General features: G+C 43.4%; 1 protein-coding gene across 6 annotated transcripts in view; it reads right to left on the reverse strand.

Moving 5' to 3' along the window:
• LOC143934015 (cell adhesion molecule CEACAM8-like) overlaps window positions 1-27940 on the reverse strand; it is a 76470-nt gene that overhangs the window by 36256 nt on the left and 12274 nt on the right. For all 6 annotated transcript variants that reach the window (XM_077457246.1, XM_077457248.1, XM_077457247.1 and 3 more), the window contains exon 2: window positions 14699-15046. In XM_077457246.1, coding sequence (XP_077313372.1) covers window positions 14699-15046 — 348 coding nt within the window. The remainder of the gene's footprint in view (window positions 1-14698; window positions 15047-27940) is intronic.

Below are 27940 nucleotides of genomic sequence, written 5' to 3' on the forward strand. Positions count from 1 at the left end.
TCTTGGGTCTTGATCCCTTTTTCGAATATGCGGATCCTCGCGAAAAACCTGGTTCCTATAGTTAGTATTAGGTGGATTATAACCAGATGGAATATAGGTATTATTCCCATTGTCTGAATCTCCTATTTCTCCCAATGGAGAAAATCTGTTATAAGTAGAAACGGGAGCCGCATTGTAATATTGGGGTCCACTATAATGAGGGTTAGATGGAGCATTATAGTAAGAGTTAAGAGGAGCGTGTCTAGGTGATGGAGAATAATAGGGAGAGCCATTATACTCTCTAAATGGGTGAGCATCATAATTATATGATCGTCCTCTATTAGAACCTCTACCCCCTCTTTTTCCTCGATTATTACCTCTTCCTCTGTGAGGATTATTAGGGGTGTGTGGAGTGTAATGATGCACTCTTTGCTGAGAGGAGGGTGGACCATCATACACCCTACTCTGTGCAGCCTCACTATAAGACATAGGAGGCAAAGCAACCCTCTGTGGGGCAGTGGAACCTCCAGATTGGGAACCACTCATGGGTTGTGTATCAGTGGCGGATGTGTTCTGAACCAATTTCTGCCAGCCAAAAACAGTACCCATCTTATAGTCATTAACATCTCTGGAGTATTTTTTCTGTTTCTTATATTTTTGTTCTCTATCCTCTTTTTCCAGATGGTTCAACAAATTGGCAGAGAGAGAATTGTATTCAGGGGTGTCTTTATATGACATTAATTTATCCTTAATTTCCTTAATTTCTTTATCAAGTAGGGCCATTTTACTGCTCTTCCTTGCAATCAGGAAACCCAACAAATTGGTTCCAGCCTCATTAAAGAACTTGAACCAGGTGTCTAGGTCTACTTCACCTTGTTGGGGATTTACATCCCACCTTAAGCTTCTGGGGACCATATGTTCTGCAATGTAATGCTGTAAGAACACAAGGTCCCATTGTAGGTGAAGTTCGGATGTCATAATATTTTTAAGTCTCATGAACATCCCTCCCACCTCGGTGTTATTACCAGTTGCCACGAAAACACCATCAGTATTAACTTTGTGCGAAGCACGGTATTCAAACACATCCATATCTACAGTGACGTATATGAAAAAGGATTGCTGCAATGTGTATATCCAAACAATATATAGACCAAAAAACTTTCCCTGTGACACTGCGCTATCCAAAAAAGAAAGAAAGCTGCTAACACAATCACAAGGATAAAACAGTGAATAATAAAACAAATACCAAACCAAAGTGTAGCGCTTAACAAAGTTATGAATAGTCTAGTTAGTGCATCATCATACAGTTTAACCAAAACACCTTAAGTGTGACAATTCTTGAAAACTTGCATAGAAATAAAAAATACAGTCCAAACGAATAAAAATAAATTAAAAGTCTCTATGTGAGGAGTTGATCCAGTCCAAACGTGAAATACAGGTCACCATCCACCTTCTTAAATGAGACTAGCATGCAGGCACCCTGTGATGTTCCCGTCACCTTTAGAATTAAAGGCTTACCGGATAGTATGGATCCAAACGAATCTATATTCGAAGGATCATACAAGCTTATGACTTAGAAGCCAAAATTTGCAGGTGTAGATTTTCAAGGAAGTATCAACTCAGACTCCTCATAAAGTTGTCCCAACTAGTTGTTAAATCCACATCAGTATACTCCAGCTCAAAATGTTGAACTCATACAAAGGAAAAATAAGGAGCCACAATAGTGTAAATCCGTTTAAGAGAAAAAAATTTAATAAAAAAGTAATGAACTCACATGTAACCAAAGAAATCAAGCGCTTAATCCATAAAAACAGTGCTACAGCAGTAGTCCCGACGCGTTTCGTCCTCTACAGACGTCATCTGGGGTAGCACTACACTGTAGCATCATCACTTATATAGTAAACAGTCAATTTGGGCGAGAATTCCATCTGCCTGTGTCACCGCGTGTCATTTCCGGTTTAAGATGGCGCCCGGCGTGCGTTCCACGCCTCATTACAATGTTACAGCATGTATCAGCAGACAGACCATGCCCAAACATGTGTAAAACATGTGTCGGGACTACTGCTGTAGCACTGTTTTTATGGATTAAGCGCTTGATTTCTTTGGTTACATGTGAGTTCATTACTTTTTTATAAAATTTTTTTCTCTTAAACGGATTTACACTATTGTGGCTCCTTATTTTTCCTTTGTATGAGTTCAACATTTTGAGCTGGAGTATACTGATGTGGATTTAACAACTAGTTGGGACAACTTTATGAGGAGTCTGAGTTGATACTTCCTTGAAAATCTACACCTGCAAATTTTGGCTTCTAAGTCATAAGCTTGTATGATCCTTCGAATATAGATTCGTTTGGATCCATACTATCCGGTAAGCCTTTAATTCTAAAGGTGACGGGAACATCACAGGGTGCCTGCATGCTAGTCTCATTTAAGAAGGTGGATGGTGACCTGTATTTCACGTTTGGACTGGATCAACTCCTCACATAGAGACTTTTAATTTATTTTTATTCGTTTGGACTGTATTTTTTATTTCTATGCAAGTTTTCAAGAATTGTCACACTTAAGGTGTTTTGGTTAAACTGTATGATGATGCACTAACTAGACTATTCATAACTTTGTTAAGCGCTACACTTTGGTTTGGTATTTGTTTTATTATTCACTGTTTTATCCTTGTGATTGTGTTAGCAGCTTTCTTTCTTTTTTGGATAGCGCAGTGTCACAGGGAAAGTTTTTTGGTCCTTCTGGGATGAAAGCCTTGCAGACCAATTATATGAGTGCTGCCTGCATTGCTGCAGAGGTTGAAGGGGTGGGGGGTCAGCCTGTCAGTGCTCAGATCATACGTCTATTTCCCAAAGACAACCTCTGGATATGAGGCTGAACACGTGCACTCAACTTCTTTGGTCGACCATGGCGGCAGTTTCAGGGTCTTGGAAATCTTCTTATAACCTAGGCCATCTTTATGTAGAGCAACAATTCTTTTTTTTAGATCCTCAAAGATTTCTTTGCCATGATGTGCCATGTTGAACTTCCAGTGACCAGTATGAGAGAGTGAGAGCGATAACACCAAATCTAACACACCTGCTCCCCATTCACACCTGAGACCTTGTAACGCTAATGAGTCACATGACACCGGGGAGGGAAAATGGCTAAATGAGCCCAATTTGGACATTTTCACTTAGGGGTGTACTCACTTTTGATAGATAAACATATTTGGTTCAGATGGTGTTAACCGTGTGTGGCAGCAACCAGGTGAGGCATACAAAGATAAGTGTGCCTTGCCTACAGTCAAGCATGGTGGTGGGAGTGTCATGGTCTGGGGCTGCATGAGTGCTGCCGGCACTGGGGAGCTACAGTTAACTGAGGGAACCATGAATGCCAACATGTACTGAGACATACTGAAGCAGAGCATGATCCCCCTCCCTTCAAAGACTGGGCCGCAGGGCAGTATTCCATCATAATGACCCCAAACACACCTCCAAGATGACCACTGCCTTGCTAAAGAAGCTGAGGGTAAAGGTGATGAACTGTCCAAGCATGTCTCCAGACCTAAACCCTATTGAGCATCTGTAGGGCATCCTCAAATGGAAGGCGGAGGAGCGCAAGGTCTCTAACATCCACCAGCTCTGTGATGTCATCATGGAGGAGGGGAAGAGGACTCCAGTGGCAACCTGTAAAGCTCTGGTGAACTCCATGCCCAAGAGAGTTAAGGCAGTGCTGAAAAATAAATGGTGGCCACACAAAATATTGACACTTTGGGCCTTATTTGGGCATTTTCACTTAGGGGTGTACTCACTTGTGTTGCCAGCAGTTTAGACATTAATGGCTGTGTGTTGAGTTCTTTCGAGGGGACAGCTAATTTACACTGTTATACAAGCTGTACACTCACTACTTTGTAGCAAAGTGACATTTCTTCAGTGTTGTCACATGAAAAGATATTTTATATCTTTTTGTAAATATTTTATTATATTTACAAAAAGATATAATAAAATATTTACAAAAATGCATGTTTGGGGGTTCTAAGTAATTTTCTAGCAAAAAAATAAATAAAAACTGGATTTTAACTTGTAAACACAGAGTCTTCAAAATAGGCCCGGTCCTTAAGTAGTTAAAAAAAATATATATATTTTACAATCACTTTAATACCTGAAAATCAAGAATGCCTTGGTGTTTTGTACATTTCAGAGGGCATATAGCGTGCCTGTCTTGTGTGTGTCCTCAGCCCCGGCTCTGTATGTCGCTGATCACACCAATGTGCTTTACACTGATAAACGTCTAAAACAGGCAAAACCTGTCTGCAGCTGCTTATCTGCTAAAGAAAACCTTCTGTCATGCTCCAAAGACGGCAAAACATGCAATAACAGAATACCCTTCTTTTTCTAGGCCGACTTTACAGAGAAGTATCCCTGTGTGGAATGATTCATCTAGTGAGGCAATTTTTATGTCATCACTGCAATAATGACCTGGCCCAGAGAAGGCCCAACATCTCAGAGCAGATCTGTTTGCAATTAAATATTATCTTCCAGTGCCTGTGCAACTACAAAACCCAATATTGTCCTCCATTGCCTGTGACGAGACCCACCATCGTTCTCTGGTGGCTGTGAGACTACAATGCCCTGTACACACGGGTGGACTTTCCGATGACAAAATCCATCAGATTTTTTCAGATTGTGTCCCAAACTTGTGTTGCATACACACGGTCGCAGAAAGCTGTCGGAAAATCCAATCGTTCTGAACGCAGTGACTTAGAACGCGTACGACAGGACTATAAACAGGCCAGTAGCCAACAGCTTTCATCTCGTAATTTATTCTGAGCATGTGTGGCACTTTGTCCGTCGGAATTGTCTACGCACGATCGGAATATAAACAATCAGATTTTGTTTTCGACCCTGCTCTCAAACATTGTGTGTCAGAAATTCAGATGGAAAAAGTCAGATGGAGCCCACACATGATGGGGTTTTCCAACAACACAATCCCATCACACATTTTCTGTCAGAAAGTCTGACCGTGTGTACAGGGCATTAGACCTAGCATTGCCAGTAGCCTGTAAGACCGCAAGTGTACAGTGTGGTGTATAAAAGTAGTTTCCCTCTTCCTGATTTTTTTATTTTAGATTTCTCACACTTAAAATGTGTTTGTGTAATATTAAATGATTCAGATCAAACAAAGATAACCAGAGTGAAACTGGGTTCACACTGAGGAACGCAGCGTCTCACCGCAGGGGTGCGGTGCGTCTCCATTCACCGTTTCAGGTCCGAAACGGACCAGAAAACACACAGGACACCTGTGCAATTCACACTTAAAGTGCTTGTAAACCCACTTTTTGTACTTCTACTTATAGTTAAACCTTGAATAAGGCTTACCTATAGGTAGTGGAAAATATCTCCTAAACGTGCGCCGTTAGGAGATATTTCACTCGTAGTCCGCTGAAAATTCCGACGGCGCATGCGCGTGGAAGAAACTAAATGAAGTGCCATTTCTTCCCTAGCCTGGGCTGCTAATCGTGACTCCTGTGCGCATGCGCAGGAGTGACGTCACATGGCTCCGGCAAATCCCAGAGCCGGAGTCCGCTGCCTGGAAGGAAGAGGAGCCAGAATATGGACGCTGCCTACACAGGGGACATTGCTGGATTCTTTTGCAGGTAAGTGGCACATAATGTGTTAGTTTACATTATGCTTTTCATTTGCAGGCTTTGCAGCGATCAAAAGAGGAAGTAAAACCCATCAGGGTTTAATTCCTCTTTAAGCCACTCCAGAGATGTGTGAACCAGCTCCATTGAGAGCCGGTCACAATCCCCTGATATGCAAATTCAATTTGCACTGGTGTGAACCCAGCTTAAAGGGGAAAAAGCTTTCCAAACCTGCCAGGGCGCTATGTAAAAAGGAATTGATCACCCCGCTCCACCATGAATGAATCATGAATGAACTGTGATTAACCATATTTGCCCATTTCATACTTGTTTAGTACTACAGACTGGCTGTGCTTTACTACCCCTTCTCACGATGAATGTCCGACTCTATCAAAACAATGCACTCCCTGTGTGGCTGATATTTTATCTCAATAATTGTTGAGACATTTCTTTAAAGGGGTTGTAAACCCTTACAACACACTTTGACCTACAGGTAAGCCTAGATTAAGGCTTACCTGTAGGTCCAAGAAATATCTCCTAAACCTACACGGTTTAGGAGATATTTGGCAAAAGACAGGCACCGCTGTCTACGGGGCATGCGCACTGAGCGCGTCACCGGCGAATATGCCGCGCGTGGCAGCTCCCGTGCACATGCGCGGGAGTGACGTCATCGTGGCTTCGCCGAATGACAGCAAGCGGAGTGGCGAGACCCACCGAGAAGATGGATGCGCCGGACTACAGGGGACAGCGGTGACATCGCTGGCTCCTGTGTCAGGTAAGTGACACATAATGGACTACTATGTGATGCATAGTAGTCCATTATGCTTTGCCTTTGCAGGGAATGAAAGAGGAAGTAAACTCATCAGGGTTTACTTCCTCTTTAAATTATGATTGACAGCACCGTTAATTCAGTGAATGGGGTCAGAGAAAAAAAAAAAAACAACTTACTGTCTCTAATCCACACCATAAAAAAAACACACTATCAATACATGTTGTATTACATGCTGTTCATACTCACTCAGTCACTGTGAGATTCATTTTCTGTATTCTGCAAAATACCTGGTTGATCCTGCAGCTCTGCACATACTCAATTTTTGGTGAGTTTCTACGCTGAGCATTTCCTCCCTATCACATCTGAGCCGTCCATGTGACTATAGTCACATATGTGGGCATATACACAATGGTAAATGACAGCCCACTCCCATCCTCCTCCTACATGCCCACAAACCAGCTGAATACAATGGGGGTAGGATATTACATGTCGATTAATGGAGGTTTCACCTCCCTGTTATTCGAAGACACAGGCTGGAGGGGCATGACAAAGCCTGGGATTGGCAGAAATCCACCCACACCATGGTACTTCCAAAAATGATTTAATTTGTAATACAAATAAAGATTTGATTTCAAAGATATAACAGTTTATTGACTTTATTTATTTAATTTTTACTCTGTATTCCAAAGGCTGTTTTTTTTTTTTTTTCGTTTGTCCAGCAGCAGAGGACTAGAAGCTCCTCCTGCTTATGTTTCCCTGCAGACAGACAGAGAGATCTGGGTCATGTGACAGCTTTATATTGATTATGAAAGAAGTTACTTTGATGTGCCATCATCCACATACAGAAATAGAAGGGACAGCGGAGTCCCCCTAACTAGCGTTGCCACCTTTTCTTCAAGCCAAACCCAAACACTTTAGCGACACAGGACACTTTTTTTCCGTAGTATAACACCTTTGGGTGCCCCAAGGAGAGTGGTAATGGGGCGTGCTGCAGAAAATAGTGGGTGTGGCCAAACTGCTTTTGCTGACATCATAGGCCTCCCCCCCAGTGATGCCAAACCTGCCCCAGACAGCGGTCGGCAACTACCGAATGGCAACAGATTCTTGTATGACTATCTCAGTTACTTGGGGAGCCACAGCCCAGTCTAAATGTGTCCGGGTTTCAGGCAGACTGAAACCCGTACACCAGATTCCAAACCCGAACTGTCCAGGTGAATCCTGGACAGGTGGCAACCCTACCCCTATCAGAACACAGCATCTCAGCGTGGGGAAATTGCTGTACTAACCTTGCGTGGTTAGTACAGGGTCTCTGACCGGAGCTGACAAACTACCTGGCTTTATCTCTATTCACATCTATGCATGTTGCTTTTGAGCGTTTCTGCAGTGCTTTTTGCTCTGCTTTCTGTGGTATTTTGCAGCAATTTGCACTTTTTATGCCTTTTTTTTGTTAGGCAGATTAAAAAGACTTCAACAGAGGAGCTGTAGAAAAGCTTTTTAACCACAATTTGCGTTTTTAAAACGCAAAACAGTGCTTTTTCTGGTTCAATAAAGTCCCTGACCTTTTCCAAAAACACAGGCTCACATCAATGCATTTTTGCAAAAGGCATGAAAAAAATTGTATTGGTGTGAATGGAGCTCTATGCAAAAGAGGAAAAAAAGAGGAAAAAAAAGTGTTTCTTATAATTCCACTAAGCTTTCCATACACCAGTTGCATTGCATTTGTGTAAGAGTCCAGGGCTTACTACGCATGCACCAATGACGCGTTAACGTGAAAGGAAATCTGCGCCAACTGAGCATGTGCCAAAGACTCCTCAGGGCGCCAACCCGCACCTGTGCAGAAGACTTGATGGAAAAGGGCAGCAAAAATGCCCATCCTGGTTGTCACTTCCTGTGCGCGTCCTGCGCACAAGAAGTGACATCAACCTGATGGAAGGAGGCGCACAGGAAGTGACCTCAAACTTCCCTATATAAGCCCAGCCCAGACACTGCCAAATTGCTGGATTATCTTCAGCCCCCCCTTGTTCCAGCACTAGTGTGTGTGATTTGTTTGAACTTGTGATCTGGAAATTTGACTACTTTTGATTGCTGCTTGCCACTGACCTCGGATTTGTACCTTTAACCATTCTACTTCTTTGCCCCTTTTGTACTCAGCTTCCAGATTGGAACCGACCACGGCTTGGAACTCGACCATTCTTCTTCTGATTAACCCTTTTATGATTCCTTGCCCAACTGGACTTGACCTCGGCTCGGATCTCAGACTAAGGCTTGCACGGCGCTCCGCACCCCTGCCAATTTTCGGCTTTCAGCGCTGTCACAATTTGAATGACAATTGCGAGGTCATGCTATATTGTACCCAAACAAATTTTTTTTAATTTTGTTCCCACAAATAGAGCTTTCTTTTGGTGGTATTTGATCACCTCTGTGATTTTTACTTTTTGCACAACAAAAATTTTGAAAAAAAAAGTTTTTGTTTATTTGGTCTTTTTTTTTATTTGTTACTTATTTACAAAAAAAAATCATTTTCTTCTTCAATGACGGGCACTAATAAGGTGGCTCCGATGAGGTGGTACTGACGGGTACCACAGATGGGCATCACTTGTTTGATCTGGACCATAATGTTGCCAGTCAGTGCCCATTTGTGGGCACTGATTGGCATCTATTGTGCATATTTTTTCATATGTGGATGGCCATGGGGTACATACCCTGTTTACACAAAAATAAGACCTAGCGTAATTGTCGGTGATGGCTGCAATATAAGCCCAACCCCAGTTAACGGCCTCCCAGAATTCTGCTCTCGCGCGCACTCGAGAGCATCCGTGACCCTCCTGTGGACCCGGCGCATCACGGATCACGGTAAACGGGCACTCGTCGCCGCCGTTTACCACGTGATCGCTCCGTCAAATGACGGAGTGATCACTTGTAAACCAACCGGCGTCTTGTTATGAGGCCGGTTCCTCCCTCTCCTCTCTCTACCGATCGGTACAGCGGAGGGGGAAGAGATCGGTGTCAGCAGCACTGTGGGCTGCATCTGTGGTGCCCACATCGCTGCTCACTGAATTTAACCCCTCAATACCCTGGCAATACTCCGCAATACCCACCAATACCCCGCCATAAATTGCCATACCCAGCCATACTCAGAGATACCCTGCAATACCCAACCATAGATGCGCCCCGCCCCACCCCGCCACCCTTTGGTGCTTCTACCGACTCGCCAATACGATCAAAGCCAGAATCTTTTTTTTTATTTTTTTATTTCAGGCTTCCCAGCTTAGAGGTGAGATGTGGGGTCTTTTTGACCCCATATCTCACTGTAAAGAGGACCTGTCATGCCATATTCCTATTACAAGGGATGTTTACATTCCTTGTAATAGGAATAAAAGTGATCAAAAAATTTATTTTTGGGGAAAAAAAATGTCAAACTAAAATAAAGTAAAATGAACAATAGAAAAAATAAATAAATTTAAAGCGCCCCTGTCCCCATGTGCTCGCATGCAGAAGCGAACGCATACGTAAGTCCCGCTAACATATGAAAACGGTGTTCAAACCACACATGTGAGATATCACCGTGAACGTTAGAGCAAGAGCAATAATTCTGGTCCTAGAACTCCTCAGTAACCCAAAACATGTAACCATTAAAAAAATTTAAAGCGTCGCCTATGGGGATTTTTAAGTAGCGACGTTTTGGCACCATTCCACGAGTGTGTGCAATTTTGAAGGATGACATGTTAGATGAAGTTACACTGAGTAAATAGATACCTTTCACATTATGCAAAAATTTGGCTAACGTTACTTTTTTTGGTTTTGTTTTTTTAAGCACAAAACAGTTTTTTTTTCCAAAAAAAACGCGTTCGAAAAATTGCTGCGCAAATACCGTGCGAGATAAAAAGTTGCAATGACCACCATTGTATTCTCTAGGGTCTTTGCTAAAAAAAAAAAAAAATTATATATATATATATATATATATATATATATATATATAATGTTATGGGGTTCTATGTAATTTTCTAGCAAATAAATGATGATTTTTACATGTAGGAGAGAAATGTCAGAATTGTCCTGGGTGCTCCAGAACGCCTCATGGCGCTCCCTGCATGTTGGGCCTCTGTATGTGGCCACACTGTGTAAAAATCTCACACATGTGGTATCGCCGTACTCGGGAGTAATAGCAGAATGTGTTTTGGGGTGTAATTTGTGGTATGCATATGCTGTGTGTGAGAAATAAACTGATAATATGACAATTTTGTGAGGGGGGGAAAAAAAAGAAAAAAAATCTTGATTTTGCAAAGAATTGTGGGAAAAAATGACAACTTCAAAAAACTCATCATGCCTCTTACTAAACATATTGGAATGTCTTCTTTCCAAAAAGGGGTCATTTAGGGGGTATTTGTACTTTTCTGGCATGTTAGGCTCTCAAGAATTGAAATAGGCCGTCAGTACTTCAGGTGTGATCAATTTTCAGATATTGGCACCATAGCTTGTGGACTCTATAACTTTCACAAAGACCAAATAATATCCACCAATTTGTACTTATTTTTACCAAAGATATGTAGTAGTATAAATTTTGGCCAAAATTTATGAAGAAAAAATACTAATCTGCTAAATTTTAAACCAGAAACGAAGAAAAATTCATTTTTTTTATAGAATTTTCAGTCTTTTTTCTTTTATAACACAAAAAATAAAAAACCCAGCGGTGATTAAATACCACCAATAGAAAGCTCTATTTGTGTGAAAAAAAGGACAAAATTTTAATATGGGTACAGTGTTGCATGACTGAGTAATTGTCATTCAAAATGTGAGAGCACCAAAAGCTGAAAATTGATCTGGTTATTAAGGGTGTTTAAGTGCCCAGTGGTCAAGTGGTTAAAGTCCTTGTAGGTCTTATTTTCTGGGAAACGGGGTAGGGCTTATTTGGAGGGTAGGGCTTATATTGCAACCATCACCGACAATCACGCTATGTCTTATTTTCAGGGAAACAGGGTACCTGGCCATCCACAAGTTGCCCCCTTCCCTGCTGTTCCAGTGTGGGCATCCGCGGGGGGGGCGTGCTGATAAACAATCAGCGCAGACCCCCCCCTTTCAGGAGAGCTGCCGATCATCTCTCCTCTACTTATGTCTGTCAGACGCGAGTGAGGAAAAGTCTATCAATGGCTCTTCCTGTTTACATCATGATCAGCCGTGATTGGACACAGCTGATCACGTGATGCAGAGGCTCTTTACTGTGATCGGCGTAGCAGTGTGTCAGACTGACACACTGTACCACCGATCGCCATGATGCATGCCGCCACAGGCTGTTAACCTGCTGGATGTCATATGACGCCCAGTCAGGATAACTGAACCACCTCCCGGCCATCATCCTGCTGTAGGCCAGGCGGGAAGTGGTTAAAGCCTCTGGAGATGGAGACAGGGGCTTCAAGGACCCGAAGCGCAAGGGAGGCCTCCCCATATGTCAGTCTCGCATCAGGTATGTGGCCCTCATTATAATTTGAAAATAATCATTTTGCAAACATTTTTCTAATAGTGGGGTCAAATTGATATCTTTTTTAACTCTGGTGACGAGAACATTAGAATATCGTTCATAATTCAGAGAAGCATGGTAGAATTTTTTTGAACATGATTTTCTGAAACAATAATACATGTTTTAATAAAACCAATATGTCTTACGCTACGCTAAACCGCGCTACATCATGTATGTCTGTATCTTAGTCTATTGACATAAACCCACACATGTAAACATATATAAAAAAACATAAAAATTATGTATACAAATTGATAATAACACTATAAACCAACATAAAAAATATATAATAAATATAATAAAGTGCTCATGTGACGCAATGTGCTAGTATTATCCAGTGGGGGTATTTAAAAGAAAACTTTATACGTACTAGCCAAAAAAGTGCTTCCGTGACCAAAATGAATTCTGTGACACTCTTATTAACCACTTTTTTTATCCATCTTTTCAGGCGCTGGTCGTGTGTACGATAATGGTGGTCTCTGTGGTGGGTTCGCCACGAGATCACCGTTAATCGGCGGCGGGAGAGGTGCCACCCCCCCCCTCCACTTACCGGAGCCATCAGTAGTGGCGGAGGCGATCGGGACCTGTCTGGTCTGTGGTATGGAGATGAGTGAGGCTAAGATGGCCCCCACTCGTCTCTATACCATAGGAGGGCGGAAGCGACGTCAAAATGTCACTTCCGCCCATACCTCTTAAAGGCAGAATTTTTAAATGACAATTTTTTTTTTTTATTATTTCATTTAAGTCCAAATATGAGATATGAGGACTTTTTGACCCTAGATTCTATATTTAAGGGACCTGTCATGCTTTTTTCTATTACAAGGGATGTTTACATTCCTTGTAAGAGGAATAAAAGTGATCTTTTTTTAAACCATGTAAAAATAAATAAAATCAAGTAAAATAAATAAGAAAATTATTTTTTTTCTAAAACCCCCCGTCCCAACGAGCTTGCGCGCAGAAGCAAACACATATGTGAGTAGCGCCCGCATTTGAAAACGGTAGTCAAACATGTGAGGTATCGCCACGATCGGTAGAACGAGAGCAATAATTCTAGCCCTAGACCTCCTCTGTAACGCAAAACATGCAACCTGTAGAATTTTTTAAATGTCGCTTATGGAGATTTTTGAGGGTAAAAGTTTGATACCCACGCTGATGTCACGCTTCAAAATTTCACCTGCTCGTCGAATGGCGTCAATTTACTTGGCGTAACATTATCTTTCACAATATAAGACAACAGTAAAATTAGCCCACATTTTTTTATTTATTTTTTTTTATTTCACAAAAAAGTGCGCTAGTAAGACTGCTGCGCAAATACGGTGTGAAAAAAAGTATTGCAATGACCTATTCTCTAGGGTGTTAGAACCCCCAAACATTATATATTGTTTTATTTTCTAGTAAAAAAAAAAGTAAGCACAGAGTCTGAAAAAGAGGCTCGGTCCTTAAGTGGTTAAAAACGTGACAATTTCAATAGAAAAGCGTGACAGTCATATTGCAAAACTGTGCCAAAAGTGTATGTGCACAAATCAGTTCCACAAATGGGTTTCTGTACCGCAGTCCTTATTGGAAAACAGTCATATAATATGGTTTTCAGCAGGATCTTTACAAACCATCTAAAGTGCATATACGTGATATCCAGTGACACTCCTAATGACATGCTCCAAATCATGCATTGGTGCAATCCGGTGACTCCCTAGGTACCGTATTTATTGGCATATAACGCGCACTTTTTTCCCCTTAAAATCAGGGGAAAATCGCGGGTGCGTGTTATACGCCGAGCCTCCCGATTTCTGGGCGGCTTTCAGCCACATTCGGCCCTTCTCGGCGGCCCGAAAACCGCCGAGAAGGGCCGAGTGCGGGCGAAAGCCGCCGAAGTCGGCCGAGAACTACCGGGTGCTGCCAAGATACACAGGACATCTCGGCGCCATTTTTAAAAATAAAATGCAAGGCTGCAATGAGGACAGGCTGCATGACAAGGCTGCAAATGACACTGACAAGGCTTCAGATGGACACTGATAAGGCTGCATTGATGGGCATTTAAATGTAATTTTTTTTCCCTTAAATTTCCCTCGTAAAAGTTTTTTTTCCTTAAAATTCCCTCCTAAACTTGGGGTGCGTGTTATACGCCGATAAATACGGTAATTATGCTCACCTTAGAGCATGTGACTCAGCTGTTACACTAATAGAATGCATTAAGGTGAAAAAACTTTTACCTTTACAACCCCTCTAATGAATAACGAACAAAGAGTTCCATTCAAATGCGTTTTTGACCAGCTCTTGGCGTTTCACCATCTGTATGGTTTGCAGTAGTAAAGCTGCTTTTTTTGTTCACCATCGATCTGACCCATGCCTGCCACACTGCCTGACTGGCTGTCGGCCACAACTAATGGGGAATGATGCGAGTCGCAGGTACTCAGTATCCAGTGCAAATATTTAGCACTGAAAAAGCGCACAAAAAATAAAAAATAAAGTTTTTTTTTCAAAATTGTCACTCTTTTTGTTTATCGCGCAAAAAAAAGCATTAGTGTTAAATACCACCAAAAGAAAGCTCTATTTGTGGAGGGAAAAAAAAAAGAAGTCAACTGTTTGGGTACAACGTCGCATGAACGTGCAATTGTCAGTTAAAGTGACACAGTGGCCTGTTGCAAAAAATGGCCTGGTCATTAGGGGGGTAAATCTCCTGAAGCTGAAGTGGTTAAGTATCATTATGACTGCGGTAAGGCCATACTGCTGCTTTATAAACTGACCCATATCGTTTTCAAGGGTGTCAGTGCCATATCAACATGAAAAAAAAAAAAATAACACTCACCATCCACCTCCAGGATCACCTCCTTATTTTGAAGTCCATTCGCCAGGATAGAAAAGGTGTATTTATCCTGAAATTCCTTTGTGACGTTCACAATCTTTAAGGAGCCGTTGGATTGGATTTCGGCCTCCTTAAAGAATCTCTTCCCCGGGGAGACCTTGCTATCGTTCCTGTTGTAACTTAAAATCTGATTGTCTGCAGCTATGTCATTTCCTCGGTACCAATCATAGAATCGAACTTCATTTGGGATTCCAGTGACCGACAAAATAACATCCTCCCCTACTCGCGGCTTCGGAGGGACCGGGGAAATTTGCAGGGAGTTGGATGAAACCATCGATACACTGAGGAAGACTGCAATACAAAATAAAAGGAGACATTTTATTTATTTTTATTTTTTTTCCAATGTCTTTGCTGAAGATAAATTGCCGACATTGAGAGTATAACCCAACAGAAAAATCTATCAAGTAGTTTGTACTTGGGTGCTGAAGGTCACCGTGCAATGTTCAGTTTCTAAGGCCTGGCATACACGATACAATCTGATTGTACAATCTCTGTACACTTGTTCTATTTTACTTTATTTCTTCATTTCAGGTACTTGTATAGCGCCATCAATTTAGGAGGACAAACCTAAGCAATCTGATCAAATAATATCAGATCCAGCAGGCTCTTGCACCACGTTTTATACCATTACATGACCATATCCACTGTCTTGCACCACGTGTTCGATTTAGAACAGATTGTACAATGTATGGCCAGCCTAACGGGAACAATGGCTTACAATGAAAGTAAATACTAGTAGCTTATAGCCAAACGCCAGACAGATATAAAAGACATACATATTAATGCAGCTCTGTAATAAATAATTGGGTGTTATTTACGAAAGGAAAATCCACTTTGCACTGAAAGTGCAATTGGAAGTGCAGTCACTCTAAATCTAAGGGGTAGATCTAGAATGAGGGGAAGCTCTGCTGATTTTATCATCCAATCATGTGCAAGCTAAAATGCTGCTTTTTATTTTCCTTGCATGTCCCCCTCGGATCTACAGTGATTTTACTTCCAAGTGCACTTCCAGTGCAAAGTGGATTTTCCTTTAGTAAATAACCCCCTATGCATCGTTAAATGTCGTTAAATACCTATCAGTGTGTGGGAGAAGCAGTAGAAGGAGTCAATCATTTCATGTGCTGTAATTGTGTTGATCCCCCCCCCCCCCCTATACATTGTAAAGCGCTGCATAAACTCTTGGCGCTATATAAATCATGTATAATAAATAATAAATTGTGTATAACCTCTTCCTGCCCGCCCTATAGCCGAATGACGGCCATAGAGCGGGCGCTTTCGTCCGGGAGGCCGTCCCTGGACGTCCTGTTGTTTACTTCCGAAATGCGCGCCGCCGCGGGCGCGCATCGGGGAAGTTCTGTGTTTGCCGTGTCCCCCGGAGACAGGCAAACACAGATCGCTGTAAACGACCAATCACAGCGGCCGTTTACAGCGCGATCGGCGTGTCCAATGTGAGATGATCTCATATGTAAACATATGAGATCATCTCTCAGCGCCGCTCTCCCTCCTCACACAGACAGCGTGTGAGAGTGGAGAGATGAACGGCTGCAGCGGCCGTGAGTGTAAAAAAAAAGTGCCATCCTGCCCCAGTGCCATCCGCTCCAGTGCCATCCGCACCCAGTGCCACCTGTTAGTGCTATCTGTCCCCAGTGCCACCTGTCATCAGTGCCACATAGTGCCATCTGTCATCAGTGCCACATATTAGTGGCATCTGTCATCAGTGCCACGTATCAGTGCCATTTGTCATCAGTGCCACCTGTCAGTGTCACGTGCCATCTGTTGTCAGTGTCATGTGTCATCAATGCCACTTATCAGTGCCATCTGTCATCAGTGTCACACGTCATTGGTGCCACGTATTAGTGCCACATGTCATCAGTGCCACGTATAAGTGCAATCTGTCATCAGTGCCACGTATAAGTGCAATCTGTCATCAGTGCCACATATTAGTGTCATCTGTCATCAGTGCCATGTATAAAGGTCATCATTGCCATTTATCAGTGCCATCTGTCTTCAGTGCCACGTGTCATTGTCCTGGTGCTTCAGGGCCTTCAAAAGTGTAATAGGTAGTCAACAAGTTAGATGTGTAATTTATGTTCCTAGAACATGTGATGGCGCTCCCTGCATGTTGGGTCTCTCTAAGTGGCCAGGCTGTGAAAAAGTCCCACACATGTGGTATTGTAATACTCAGGAGGAGTAGCAGAATTTTTTCGGGGGTGTCATTTGTGGTATACACATGCCATGTGAGAGAAATAACCTATTACAATAACAATTTTGTGGAAAAAAAAAATGAAAAATCTTATTTTTGCAAAGAATTGTGGGAAAAATATGACAACATCAAAAAGCTCACTATGCCTCTTAGTAAACACCGTGGAATTTCTACTTTCCAAAAAGGGGTAATTTGGGGGGTATTTGTACTTTCCTGACTTGTTCGGGTCACAAGAAATGAGATCGGCCTATCAGTACATCAGATGTGATCAATTTTGTGCGATTCGCACCACAGCTTGTAGACTCTCTAACTTTCACAAAGACCAAATAATATCCACCAATTTGTACTTATTTTTACCAAAGATATGTAGTAGTATAAATTTTGGCCAAAATTTATGAAGAAAAAATACTAATCTGCTAAATTTTAAACCAGAAACGAAGAAAAATTCTTTTTTTTTATAGAATTTTCAGTCTTTTTTCTTTTATAGCACAAAAAATAAAAAACCCAGCGGTGATTAAATACCACCAATAGAAAGCTCTATTTGTGTGAAAAAAAAGGACAAAATTTTAATATGGGTACAGTGTTGCATGACTGAGTAATTGTCAATCAAAGTGTGAGCGCACCGAAAGCTGAAAATTGGTTTGGGCAGGAAGGGTGTTTAAGTGCCCAGTAAGCAAGTGGATAATAATAATAAATAATAGTGTGCTGATCGTCCTAATCTGCCTCTTCCTATTCTGCGGTGATCTTCTGTCTTCTCCTCCTCACATTGTCTTCTGGGGAATGGAGTGCGGTGTGTGTGTGTGTGTGTGTGTGTGTGTGTGTGTGTGTGTGTGTGTGTGTGTGTGTGTAACTGTGTCCCACAACAGAGCACGCCCCATTCACAAAGCGCTGTGCGACTCGCGCATGCGCAGTAGGAAACGGGCAGTGAAGCCGCAAGGCTCCACTGCCTGTTTCCCTTACCTTTCTAGGATGCCCACGATGTTGGCCGCCTGAGGCCGACCTGTCCCCCGACTCTCAAAGTAAGTGCTTATTAAAAGTCAGCAGCTACAGTGTTTTCCGCTGACCCACCCTTTTAAAGTCAAGTTCCGCTTAAAAATAAAAAATAAAAGTCAGCAGCTACAAATACTGCAGCTGCTGACTTTTAATAATCGGACACTTACCTGTCCCAGGGTCCAACGATGCGGGGTATCGAAGCACCGCTCATCTCCCCCCTCCTCTCTGCGGTGCCGGAATTTTTACTGTGGGCACCCGGCTGTGTCTTCACACCTGAGCACGCACTGCGCACCGTGACTGGCCAGCCAATCGTCTGAGACCTGTGACGTGTCCCCGATGATTGCCGAGGGGGGGGAGAGGTGCTCTCCCTTTCCGGTGCTGCGGGAAGAAGTGGGAGCTGGATCCCTCTAAAAAGAGGGTATCCACTACCCATCCCCCACCCCCCCCCCACCCCCAAAAAAATGACATGCCAAATGTGGCATGTCAGGGGGTCACCTTCCCTTAAAGCAGAAGTTCAATTTTTGGGTGGAACTGCAGTCTGTTCACATAATTTGTAATAAAAACCTCTTTGCCATTCTGAAGCTTCTCTCCAACCACATTGCATATTATTTCATATATACTGTGATTCTGTAAATCCATTTTAACTGTGGGCAGCTGAAGCTGCTGCCTGTTCACTTCCGGGATTTACACAGAGGCACACCTACAGCTCTGCAGCTCTCATTGGTCCTCTTATGCTAAAACGTCCATGTTAGGTAAATTCTTCGTACATACATGTACTAGTAAACACTGATGCAAAGAACCATTGGTGTTTGCAAGAATATGGCTGTGTACAGCCATTTGCATTTGGCTGCCATGGGAAAATTTACGCTAAGAATATAAAATGCCTACAAACATCCATGTGCATGAACTCTTATGCCGCGTACACACGATCACACGATCACACGATCAGACATTCAGCCAGCAAAAGACCAATGAGAACTTTTGGTCGGAAAATGCGATTTCGGGCAGCAAAAGATTGGGAGCATGTTCTCAATTTTTCAGTCGGAAAAAGTTCCTATCCAAAAATGCGTTCGCGTGTATGCAATTCCGAAGTGCAAAAACTCACACATGCTCAGATTCAACTACGAGACGGAAGCTATTGACTACTGGCTATTGAACTTCCTTTTTCTACTCCCATCATACGTGTTGTACATCACTGCATTCTAGGCGCGGTCGCGAATGCGCGCGGACGCCGTAGGAGTGGCGTTGGTTACAGCGCAGGTGCGCTGCAAACGTGATTGGCTTTCCTGGGTGAGGCATCCCTGGACATGATTCGTCTGGTAGCCCGTGTGTTGCTCTCTTCGGTCACGGCCAAATGTGCCCTGTGGTTGCGCCTATGGGTTGCGGATCCTGCCTCTAAGCAGGCATGCTGTAAAATTCCTTTCAAGGGATCTTCCCTCTTTGGGAACAAACTTGACTCAGCTATCACCCATGCTACCGGGGGGAAATCAGGGTTTCTGCCCCAGGATCGCTGTCTCATGGGTCACCCCAGACAAGAACTGGAACGTGCTAGGGACGCACGTCCTTACAGACCTGGCCGCGAGTTTAGGAAGAACTGGAAAAAAAGCCAGCCTGCAGGCCAAAAATCTTCAAAAGCTTCTTCTTCTCGTGGTCGGGAGGCTTCGAAGTCCTTTTGATACGGGGTCTGTCCAGACGGAGCAAGTCGGGGCTTGTTTACTCCGTTTTCAGCACGCCTGGGCAGCCTCGATTCAGGACTACTGGACCGTCAAAACTGTCTCCTCAGGACATTCTTGGGTCTTTAACAAGCCACATCTGACACATCTGAACTCCTTCATAAAAAAGGAAAAATTCAAAATGGAGTCTCTACTAACAATACGCCAGACTATTCAACCAGGTGACTGGTTTGTCTCAATAGACCTCAAAGATGCCTATTTCCACGTACCGATTGCAAAAGATTACCAGAAGTATCTCAGGTTTGCGGTGGATCAGGTACATCTTCAGTTTACATGTCTCCCGTTCGGACTTTCAACGTCGCCTCGAGTATTTTCGAAACTCTTACTGGCGGTCGTGGCTTTAATCAGGATCAGATGCATCCAGTTGCATCACTATCTGGACGATCTGCTCCTACTTTCTCAAGACAAGGAGCAACTTTTGTCTCATCGGGAGCAGGTTATTTCTACCCTAACGGAGTTCGGCTGGCTCCTGGACAAGGAGAAGAGCCATCTAGAGCCAACGCAGTCTCTAATCCTCCTAGGAGCCCAGTTCAACACAATAATGAGCACCATCTTCTTACCCCTGGAGAAAATTCCGGTGATCCGAAACAGGATTCGTCTTGCAAAGTCTTCTTCTCTCCTCAGAGTCTCTCAATGTCAAAAGATAATCTGCACTATGGTAGCCACAGCCCCTATGGTGAAGTGGGCACAATGGAAGATGCGTTCCTTTCAGAAAGGGTTCCTCCAACAGTGGGATCCAGGGGCTCGAGATCATCTCGTCCGGATAACCCCTTCCATGCGGGAGAGCCTCCCTTGGTGGCTACAGCGAAAAAATCTTCTTCATTGTCATTCCATTGCACCTGTCTCCTGGGTCACAGTGACAACGGATGCCAGGAGCAGAGGTTGGGGGTTCTCTCTGTCTCTCGGAAGTAGGCCAAGGCAGTTGGGATTTCCCTGTCCAAAGCGTGGTGTCAAACGTGCTGGAGCTACGGGCCGCTTTTCAAGCGCTACAAGCCTTTCTTCACCTGACATCAGGAGCTTCAGTTCTCCTTCGAATGGACAATACGACAGCTGTGTCTTAAGTCAAAAGACAGGGGGGCACTCGCAGTCTCTCCTTACTGAGGGAAGTAAGCCCGATTATGTCCTGGGCCCAGTCGAATCTGATGGATCTGACGGCGGTTTATCTCCCAGGAGTTCAAAATGTCCAGGCAGATTTTCTTTCAAGATTCTCCCTGGACAACAACAAATGGTCTCTCCACAGCGAGGTATTCGACTGGGTTCTGTCTATGGGGATCCTACCGGAAGTAGACCTGTTTGCCTCCCCATGCAATTTCAAACTGGAGAAATATTACATGAGGTGTTGTCCTCAGGCCTTTGGAGTGGATGCCCTGACAGACCAGTGGAGGTTCCACAAAGCTTATGCCTTTCCCCCGACTCCGATCATTCTCAGATTTCTGGCGAAGCTCAGGTGGGAAGAAGTCAAAATAATAGCGGTTCTTCCGTATTGGCCCAACAGGCCGTGGTTCCCACTTTTGTTGCAGCTCAGTTTCCAGGATCCAGTTCCTCTTCCCTCCAGACCGGATCTCTTGTTACAGGGAACGACTCTTCATCCATGCCCATCCCAGCTCCATCTGATGGCCTGGTTTTTGAGATGGAAAGACTGGAAGCATTAGGATGTCCTGATACAGCAATTGCAACTTTACTGAATGCTAGAAGACCAGGTATCAAGGTTTATCAGAGAATTTGGTCAAAATTTGCAGACTATGTGTCCACAACCAACGGTTCGTGTAAAGACTCGAAGATAAAGAATGTTATAGGCTTTCTTCAGACAGGCCTGGACTTGTCCTTATCGGTGAGTTCCTTACGGGTCCAGGTTTCCGCAATATCTGCCTTTTCAGGTGTTTCCTGGGCTAAGCATCCTCTCACAAAACAGTTCTTCAAAAGGAGCAGTGAGGCTCAGACCTCAGAGGAAACTGAGGTTTTCTAAAGTGGGATCTCCCGTTTCTCTGAAAAGTAATCCAGGACAAAGATTTACATCATGGGGATCAAGTATCTATTAAAGAACTTTCTTGTAAGACTGCCTTTTTAGTAGCCATAAGATCAGCCAAGAGGGTTTCTGAGATCAGTTCTCTAGGCTGTAAGGAGCCATTTCTCACTTTCTTTCCTGACCTGGCAGTTTTGATTCCTATGTTAGGCCGCGTACACACGGGCGGATTGTCTGCCCAACTAAGTTCGTCAGACAATCCGACAGACAGTCCGTCCAACATTTGAATGAACGGACTTGACCACACACGATGAACGAACAGTCCGCTGAAAACTTGCGCGATGACGTGTACAGCACGTACGACGGGACTAGAAAAACGACGTCCAATACACTGCAATGCAACCTTCGGCCGTGTAAATCCTTTCTGAGCATGCGCCATACTTAGTCCGTCCAACTTGCCTACACACGAGCGGACTGTCCGCTGAAACCAAGTTTGGACGGACAAAACCAAGTTTGGACGGACAAAATTACGGAAATTCCGAAAGACTTAGTCCATCAGACTGTCCACTGAAAAAGTCAGCTGAAGCCCACACACGAGCGGATTGTCCGCTGAAACACGGTTCAGCGGATTAAGTTGGACCGTGTGTCCTTAGGGTCAAATCCGAAGGTGTCAACTGTTTTTTTCATGAAAATCAAGAAATCGTTCTTCCAATTTTTCAGTCCTCTGAAGATTCCAGTATTCAACGTTGGGGACGTTTTTAAAGCAATACTTGAAAGCCACAGCTCCTTTCCGGAAATCCGATCATCTGTTCATCCTTTTCTACGGAAAGAATAAGGGTTTACGTGCCTCTTCCAGAACTATTGCAGCTTGGATCGTTCAGGCCATCCAAGGGGCTTATAAGGCTAGGGGTTTGGCTCCTCCGGAAGCAGTGACGGCTCATTCTACTAGGAGCGTTTCTACATCTTGGGCGGCTGCCCGTCATGTTTCTCCAGAAGTGATTTGTAAGGCGGCTTCATGGTCATCAATTAATACATTTATGACGCACTATTGTGTAGAACCAGCGTCCTTGTCTTCGGTTAATTTTGGTTTAAATGTCTTATCTGTTGACGGTGCCAATTAAACCTTTTTTTCTTTATCCAGCAATTGCCCACCCGGGTGTGTATGGCTAGTTATTTCCCATATGTAGGCTGCCATGGAGTCTGTCATGAAAATTGAAAATTTATATAAAATACTTACCGTAATTTTCCTTTCCTGATGGACTCCACGGCAGCAGGAGTTCCCTCTCGTTTGCTGGAGTAGGCTAAGTTAGGCCCCTTTCACACATGCGGACGATATGTCCGTATTTCATCCATCCGTTTGCATATGAAATACGGGCATACATTCATCCCTATGGGATAGCGGGTGTCTGCGGATGAATATCCGCAGACACCCGATTTCGTCCGCCTCCGCTACTGTCCGATTCTGCAGACGGAGGAAAATCCTATTTTTCTATCCATCTGCAGAGCGGATCGGATGAACACGGACAGACGGTCCGTGCGCATCCGATCCCCATAGAGGAGAGCGGAGAGCTGACAGGGCGGTCCCTGCACAGTGTGCGGAGACCGCCCTGTCCGCAGCCGGCTCAGCGGGGACAACGGAGCGATCCCCTCTGAGCGAGCGGATCATCACGGGGCGGATCATTACTGATCCGCCCCGTGTGAAAGGGGCCTTACGGAACACAGTCTCTGGCTAGAAGCAAAGATTTATGGGAGTGGGGTCCTATGAGGTATGAGAGGCGGGATTAACCCATACATAGGCTGCCATGGAGTCCATCAGGAAAAGAAAATTACGGTAAGTATTTGATATAAATTTTCCATTTTCTGTTCTGTAAAAAAAAAAATTGAATGAATGAAAAACGGATGTAAACAGGCTTATTCCCCGTACACACAGTTGGACATTCCAACGACAAAATCCGTCAAATTTTTTCCAACGGATTTTGGCCCAAACTTGTCTTGCATACACACGGTCACACACAGTTGTTGGAAAATCGAATTCTTGGCTGTGTCCTCATTGGGAAGTTTCTTTTTATTAACGCGGAGCTCCAGCCCCCACCAGAAAATTTTAAGTCAGCAGCTACAAATACTATAGCTGCTGACTTTTTTGGCACTTACCTGTCCAGCGAGCCCTTGGTGTCCTCACCCAAACAAAATTCTAGAATTGGCCCTCAGGTGCTGGCGCCGCCATCTTGGGTAAGGGAAACTGGCAGTGAGGCTTCGCAGCCGGTTTCCTGCTGCGTTGGCCCATTGAGAAAGTGCAGCGTAATTCGCGCAAGCTGTCTTGTGAGCTGAACTGTGGAAAACTCAGTAGAAAGGGGGAGCGGGTGCCTGTCAAAACCAGGTACCCACTCCCCCAAACAAGGTGCTACATGTGGCCGGGGGGGGGGGGGGGCTGAGGAGGCAGACAAGCAGAACTTGCTATTTTGGGTGGAGCTCCACTTTAAGTGTTGGCCAGAACAATAGTACAGAGATACAAGCAGCAATAAAAACCTGAAGGGAAATTGCAAAACTTTAGTACTGTGTAGAAAGAAAGGTAAACAATGATTTTGACTGAAGTTGAGGTTTAATAAGTTGCTAAGATAGTAAAGCCTGGAACAGGTTACTCATTAATCACAGTAGAGGGGTATTTCGTAGTATAATCCTATATTGGGTCGACTTTTGTAACTTTACAATACCTGGAAAAACGCATGCCAGCAAACCCTCTAATTGGAAGCGGAAAGGGCATGCTGGCACCTCTAGTCCCACTGTGAATATAAAGCAGCAACCTGGGTAAGTACTCTGTTAATGTTGGGCAAAACTGTTTGAAATATCAATAAACCATATAGAAAATAATCAATAAAATGTACCCAACAGATCTACACATGTGTGAAAAAAACAAATACTCAACAATATTAGGGCTGAAACAACTAATCGATAATGAAATGAATCGATTACTATTTTCATAAGCAAATAATCGGCCACTAACATAATGGGGTTAACAAAAAACTAAAATGAGCCCTTTATAGTACAAAAAGAGCAAATCGCTACTGTAAATATTACTTTCACTGTAAAAAATGAACCCCATACAGTAGCAATTATTTACTCTTTTTGTACTAATTTTAGTTTTTTTTTAACCCCATTATGTCACTAAACATGTCAGGCCTGGGTCACACCTCTGTGTTTTTTGGTGCTTTTTACAGCAACACACTACAGTTCATTTACATGGTTTCCTATGGGACACGTTCACATCCATGATTTTTTTCAGCTGCTGCGTATTTGGAAAAGACAAAGACTTTTTTTTAACGCAAAACGGTGCTATTTAGTTTTTTTGGTTCAATATACTTCAATGGAGAAGCTGCAGAAAAGCATGTAATAATGCGTTTTTTTGCCAATTTGTGTTTTTTTAATCTGCCCAACAACAAATTGGCCAAAAAAATATGTAAAAATGCAAATTGCAGCAAAATTACTTTTTTTTTTTTTTTTAGGTTATTAACCGATTATTCGATTAATCGAAACAATAATCGGCCAACTAATTGATTATGAAAATAATCGTTAGTTGCAGCCCTAAACAATATGCTTTATAAATTGTCCATAGATAAAAATATCTTTTACTGCTGTGTATAAAAATTCCCAACTGCTCCCTAAGACTCCTTTCACACTGCGCCGTCCATAGCGTCGGCGGTAAACTCTGAACTCTCCTCTGTTATCTTATCAGTACATGTACACAGGGTAGTTTATAGTCATTTCTAGGCAGTTGTGTTTAGAGGCTTTTTTTGCAACCCAAAAAAATGCGTTCAGAAGCTGTGTTAGAGGCATTTCAAATGCCAAACGTGGTAACTTGCATTTAGCTGCGTTTCGTTTACAGGTGTTTTTCATTTTTGGCTATTGTTAAAAAAAAAAAAAAAACTTTTTTTCATACGCTTCTAGATGAAAACGCGACTAAATGCGTCATGTAAACACAGCTAAACGCCCGTTTTTAGACGCCAGTTTCTAGCTGTCAAGTTAAATCTTTCAGGAGAGGTAGAACAACGTCCTGTGTACATGAAGCCTAAACAAAACTTTTATAGAACAACATGCCCCCTTTTAAGTGTAAGACAACAACATGATTCAGTGGGTAGTTCTGGACTTTCGTCTCTTCCGCCATAACTTTATAAAGGGTTTTTGAGGAAACGCGTAACACGTCAGGGTAAAGCTTAGTGACCTATAAACCAAATGTAGCCAAGTGACACTAGGCAGCAACGGCCTAGAATGTTGATCAGGCTTTAATCCTGCTAACTATATTTCCAACATGAAAGTTTCAGAAAAACACCTCTACTATGCATCATATGCTGGAAAGTTCATCTGAAAAACGATGCAGAAGCCGATCAGAGAGGAGGAAGGACTCGTGAATTTGGGAACCTGGGCTGGTGAGTCAGGGCGAGGTTCAGTAGGGGGTGCCCCAACTAGTTGTGTCTTGGTGCTTAGTGCATCATCACATTGCTGCAATCTCTGGGATGCAAAGCTAATAGGGAAGTTCATTTTATTATTCAAAGGAATGTGATGATTAAGCCAGCTGGACATGAAGTTCCCCACAGACATTTGATTGTTCAGACAGATTGGGCAACAGACTGAACTGGGTGACTGTCATGTCATTTCTATGGGGTACCACAAGCCTGTCCTGCGCTGATAAGAAATCATGAGCCTTTTCAGGCACTTGCAGTCACTTAGGCTCGATTCACATCTATGCATGTTGCTTTTGAGCGTTTTTGCAGTGCTTTTTGCGGTGCTTGCCGCGTTTTTGGACACGCGTTTTTACTGCGATTTGCGGTTTTTTTTTTTACACTGTGGTTACTTAGCAACCAGATATATACAGCGGAAAAAAAACGCAAATTCGGGCAAAAATGCAGTACTTGCGTTTTTGATGCAGGTCCATTGACTTCTATTACATGCAAAACGCTGCATTTTGCATGAAAAAAAGTCCCCGACCCTTTCCAAAAACGCAGAGGCACAAAAATGCATTGATGTGAACATGTTCCATAGGAACCCATGTTAAAAAATGTCCTCGCTAGTGTGAATTGAGCCTTAAAGTATATCTAAACCCAAGTACAGTGGTCTCCAAAGTGCCTCAAGGGCTGGATAAAAGCAACCATTTCATTCACTGACACCAGTGATGGGGCGCAGTTCCTCCCAATGATACCAGCGATGGGGCAGAGTTCCTCAGAATGACACCAGCGATGGGGCAGAGTTCCTCAGAATGACACCAGCGATGGGGCGCAGGTCCTCCCAATGACACCAGCGATGGGGCGCAGTTCCTCCCAATGACACCAGCGATGGGGCGCAGTTCCTCCCAATGACACCAGCGATGGGGCGCAGTTCCTCCCAATGACACCAGCGATGGGGCGCAGTTCCTCCCAATGACACCAGCGATGGGGCGCAGTTCCTCCCAATGACACCAGCGATGGGTGGTATAAAAATTCACTGATTACTGTATAAATGTCACCGGTAGGGAAGGGGTTAACACTAGGGCCAATCAAGGGGTTAACTGTGTTCTAACTGTATGTGGTACTGTATATGGAGGAGAGAAAGATCGGTGTTCATACATTGTGCCCTCCAACAAGTCCATCGCAATAAGAAAAGCACCAAGTCCATAGGTCCCAACTGTCCCTACTTTGATCCCAAATCCCTTTTTGACGAGCCTCTGTTCACAGCGCTAAAAAATGCCAAACAAGACGAATCCCATTCATTTCAATGGCCCCTGTTCACATCTGAGCGTTCTCTCACCTAAAATAAAACGCCTGTCACTCAAAAAAGTACAGGAGCTTTTTTTTTGGCAGATTGCAGGGGCTTTTCATTCTTTTACATGGGTGACCTTTAGACCTGTACAAAATCACAGCAAAAATCTCGCAACACAGCCTGAATAAAATACGCTCAGGTGTGAACGGAGCCTAATGCCCTGTACACACGGCCAGACATTCCGACGGATTTTGGCCCAAACTTGTCTTGCATACACAACGGTCGCACAAAGTTGTCAGAAAATCCGATTGTTCTGAACAAGGTGACGTCAATCTCGTACGTCGGGACTATAAACGTGCCAATAGCTTTCGTCTCTTAGTTTATTCTGAGCATGCGTGGCACTTTTTCCGTTAGAATTGTCTACACACGATCAGAATTTATGCGATAGGATTTTGTTGTCGGAAAATTTTTGATGCTGTGAAAATCCGACGGAAAAAGTCAGATGGAGCACACACATGGTCGGATTTTCTGACAACATGATCCGATCGCACATTTTCCGTTGGAAA

This window comes from Lithobates pipiens, unplaced genomic scaffold (genome assembly GCF_037356315.1).
Source record: "Lithobates pipiens isolate NorthernLeopardFrog02 unplaced genomic scaffold, aLitPip1_a1.2 Scaffold_27, whole genome shotgun sequence".
NCBI lineage: Eukaryota > Metazoa > Chordata > Amphibia > Anura > Ranidae > Lithobates > Lithobates pipiens.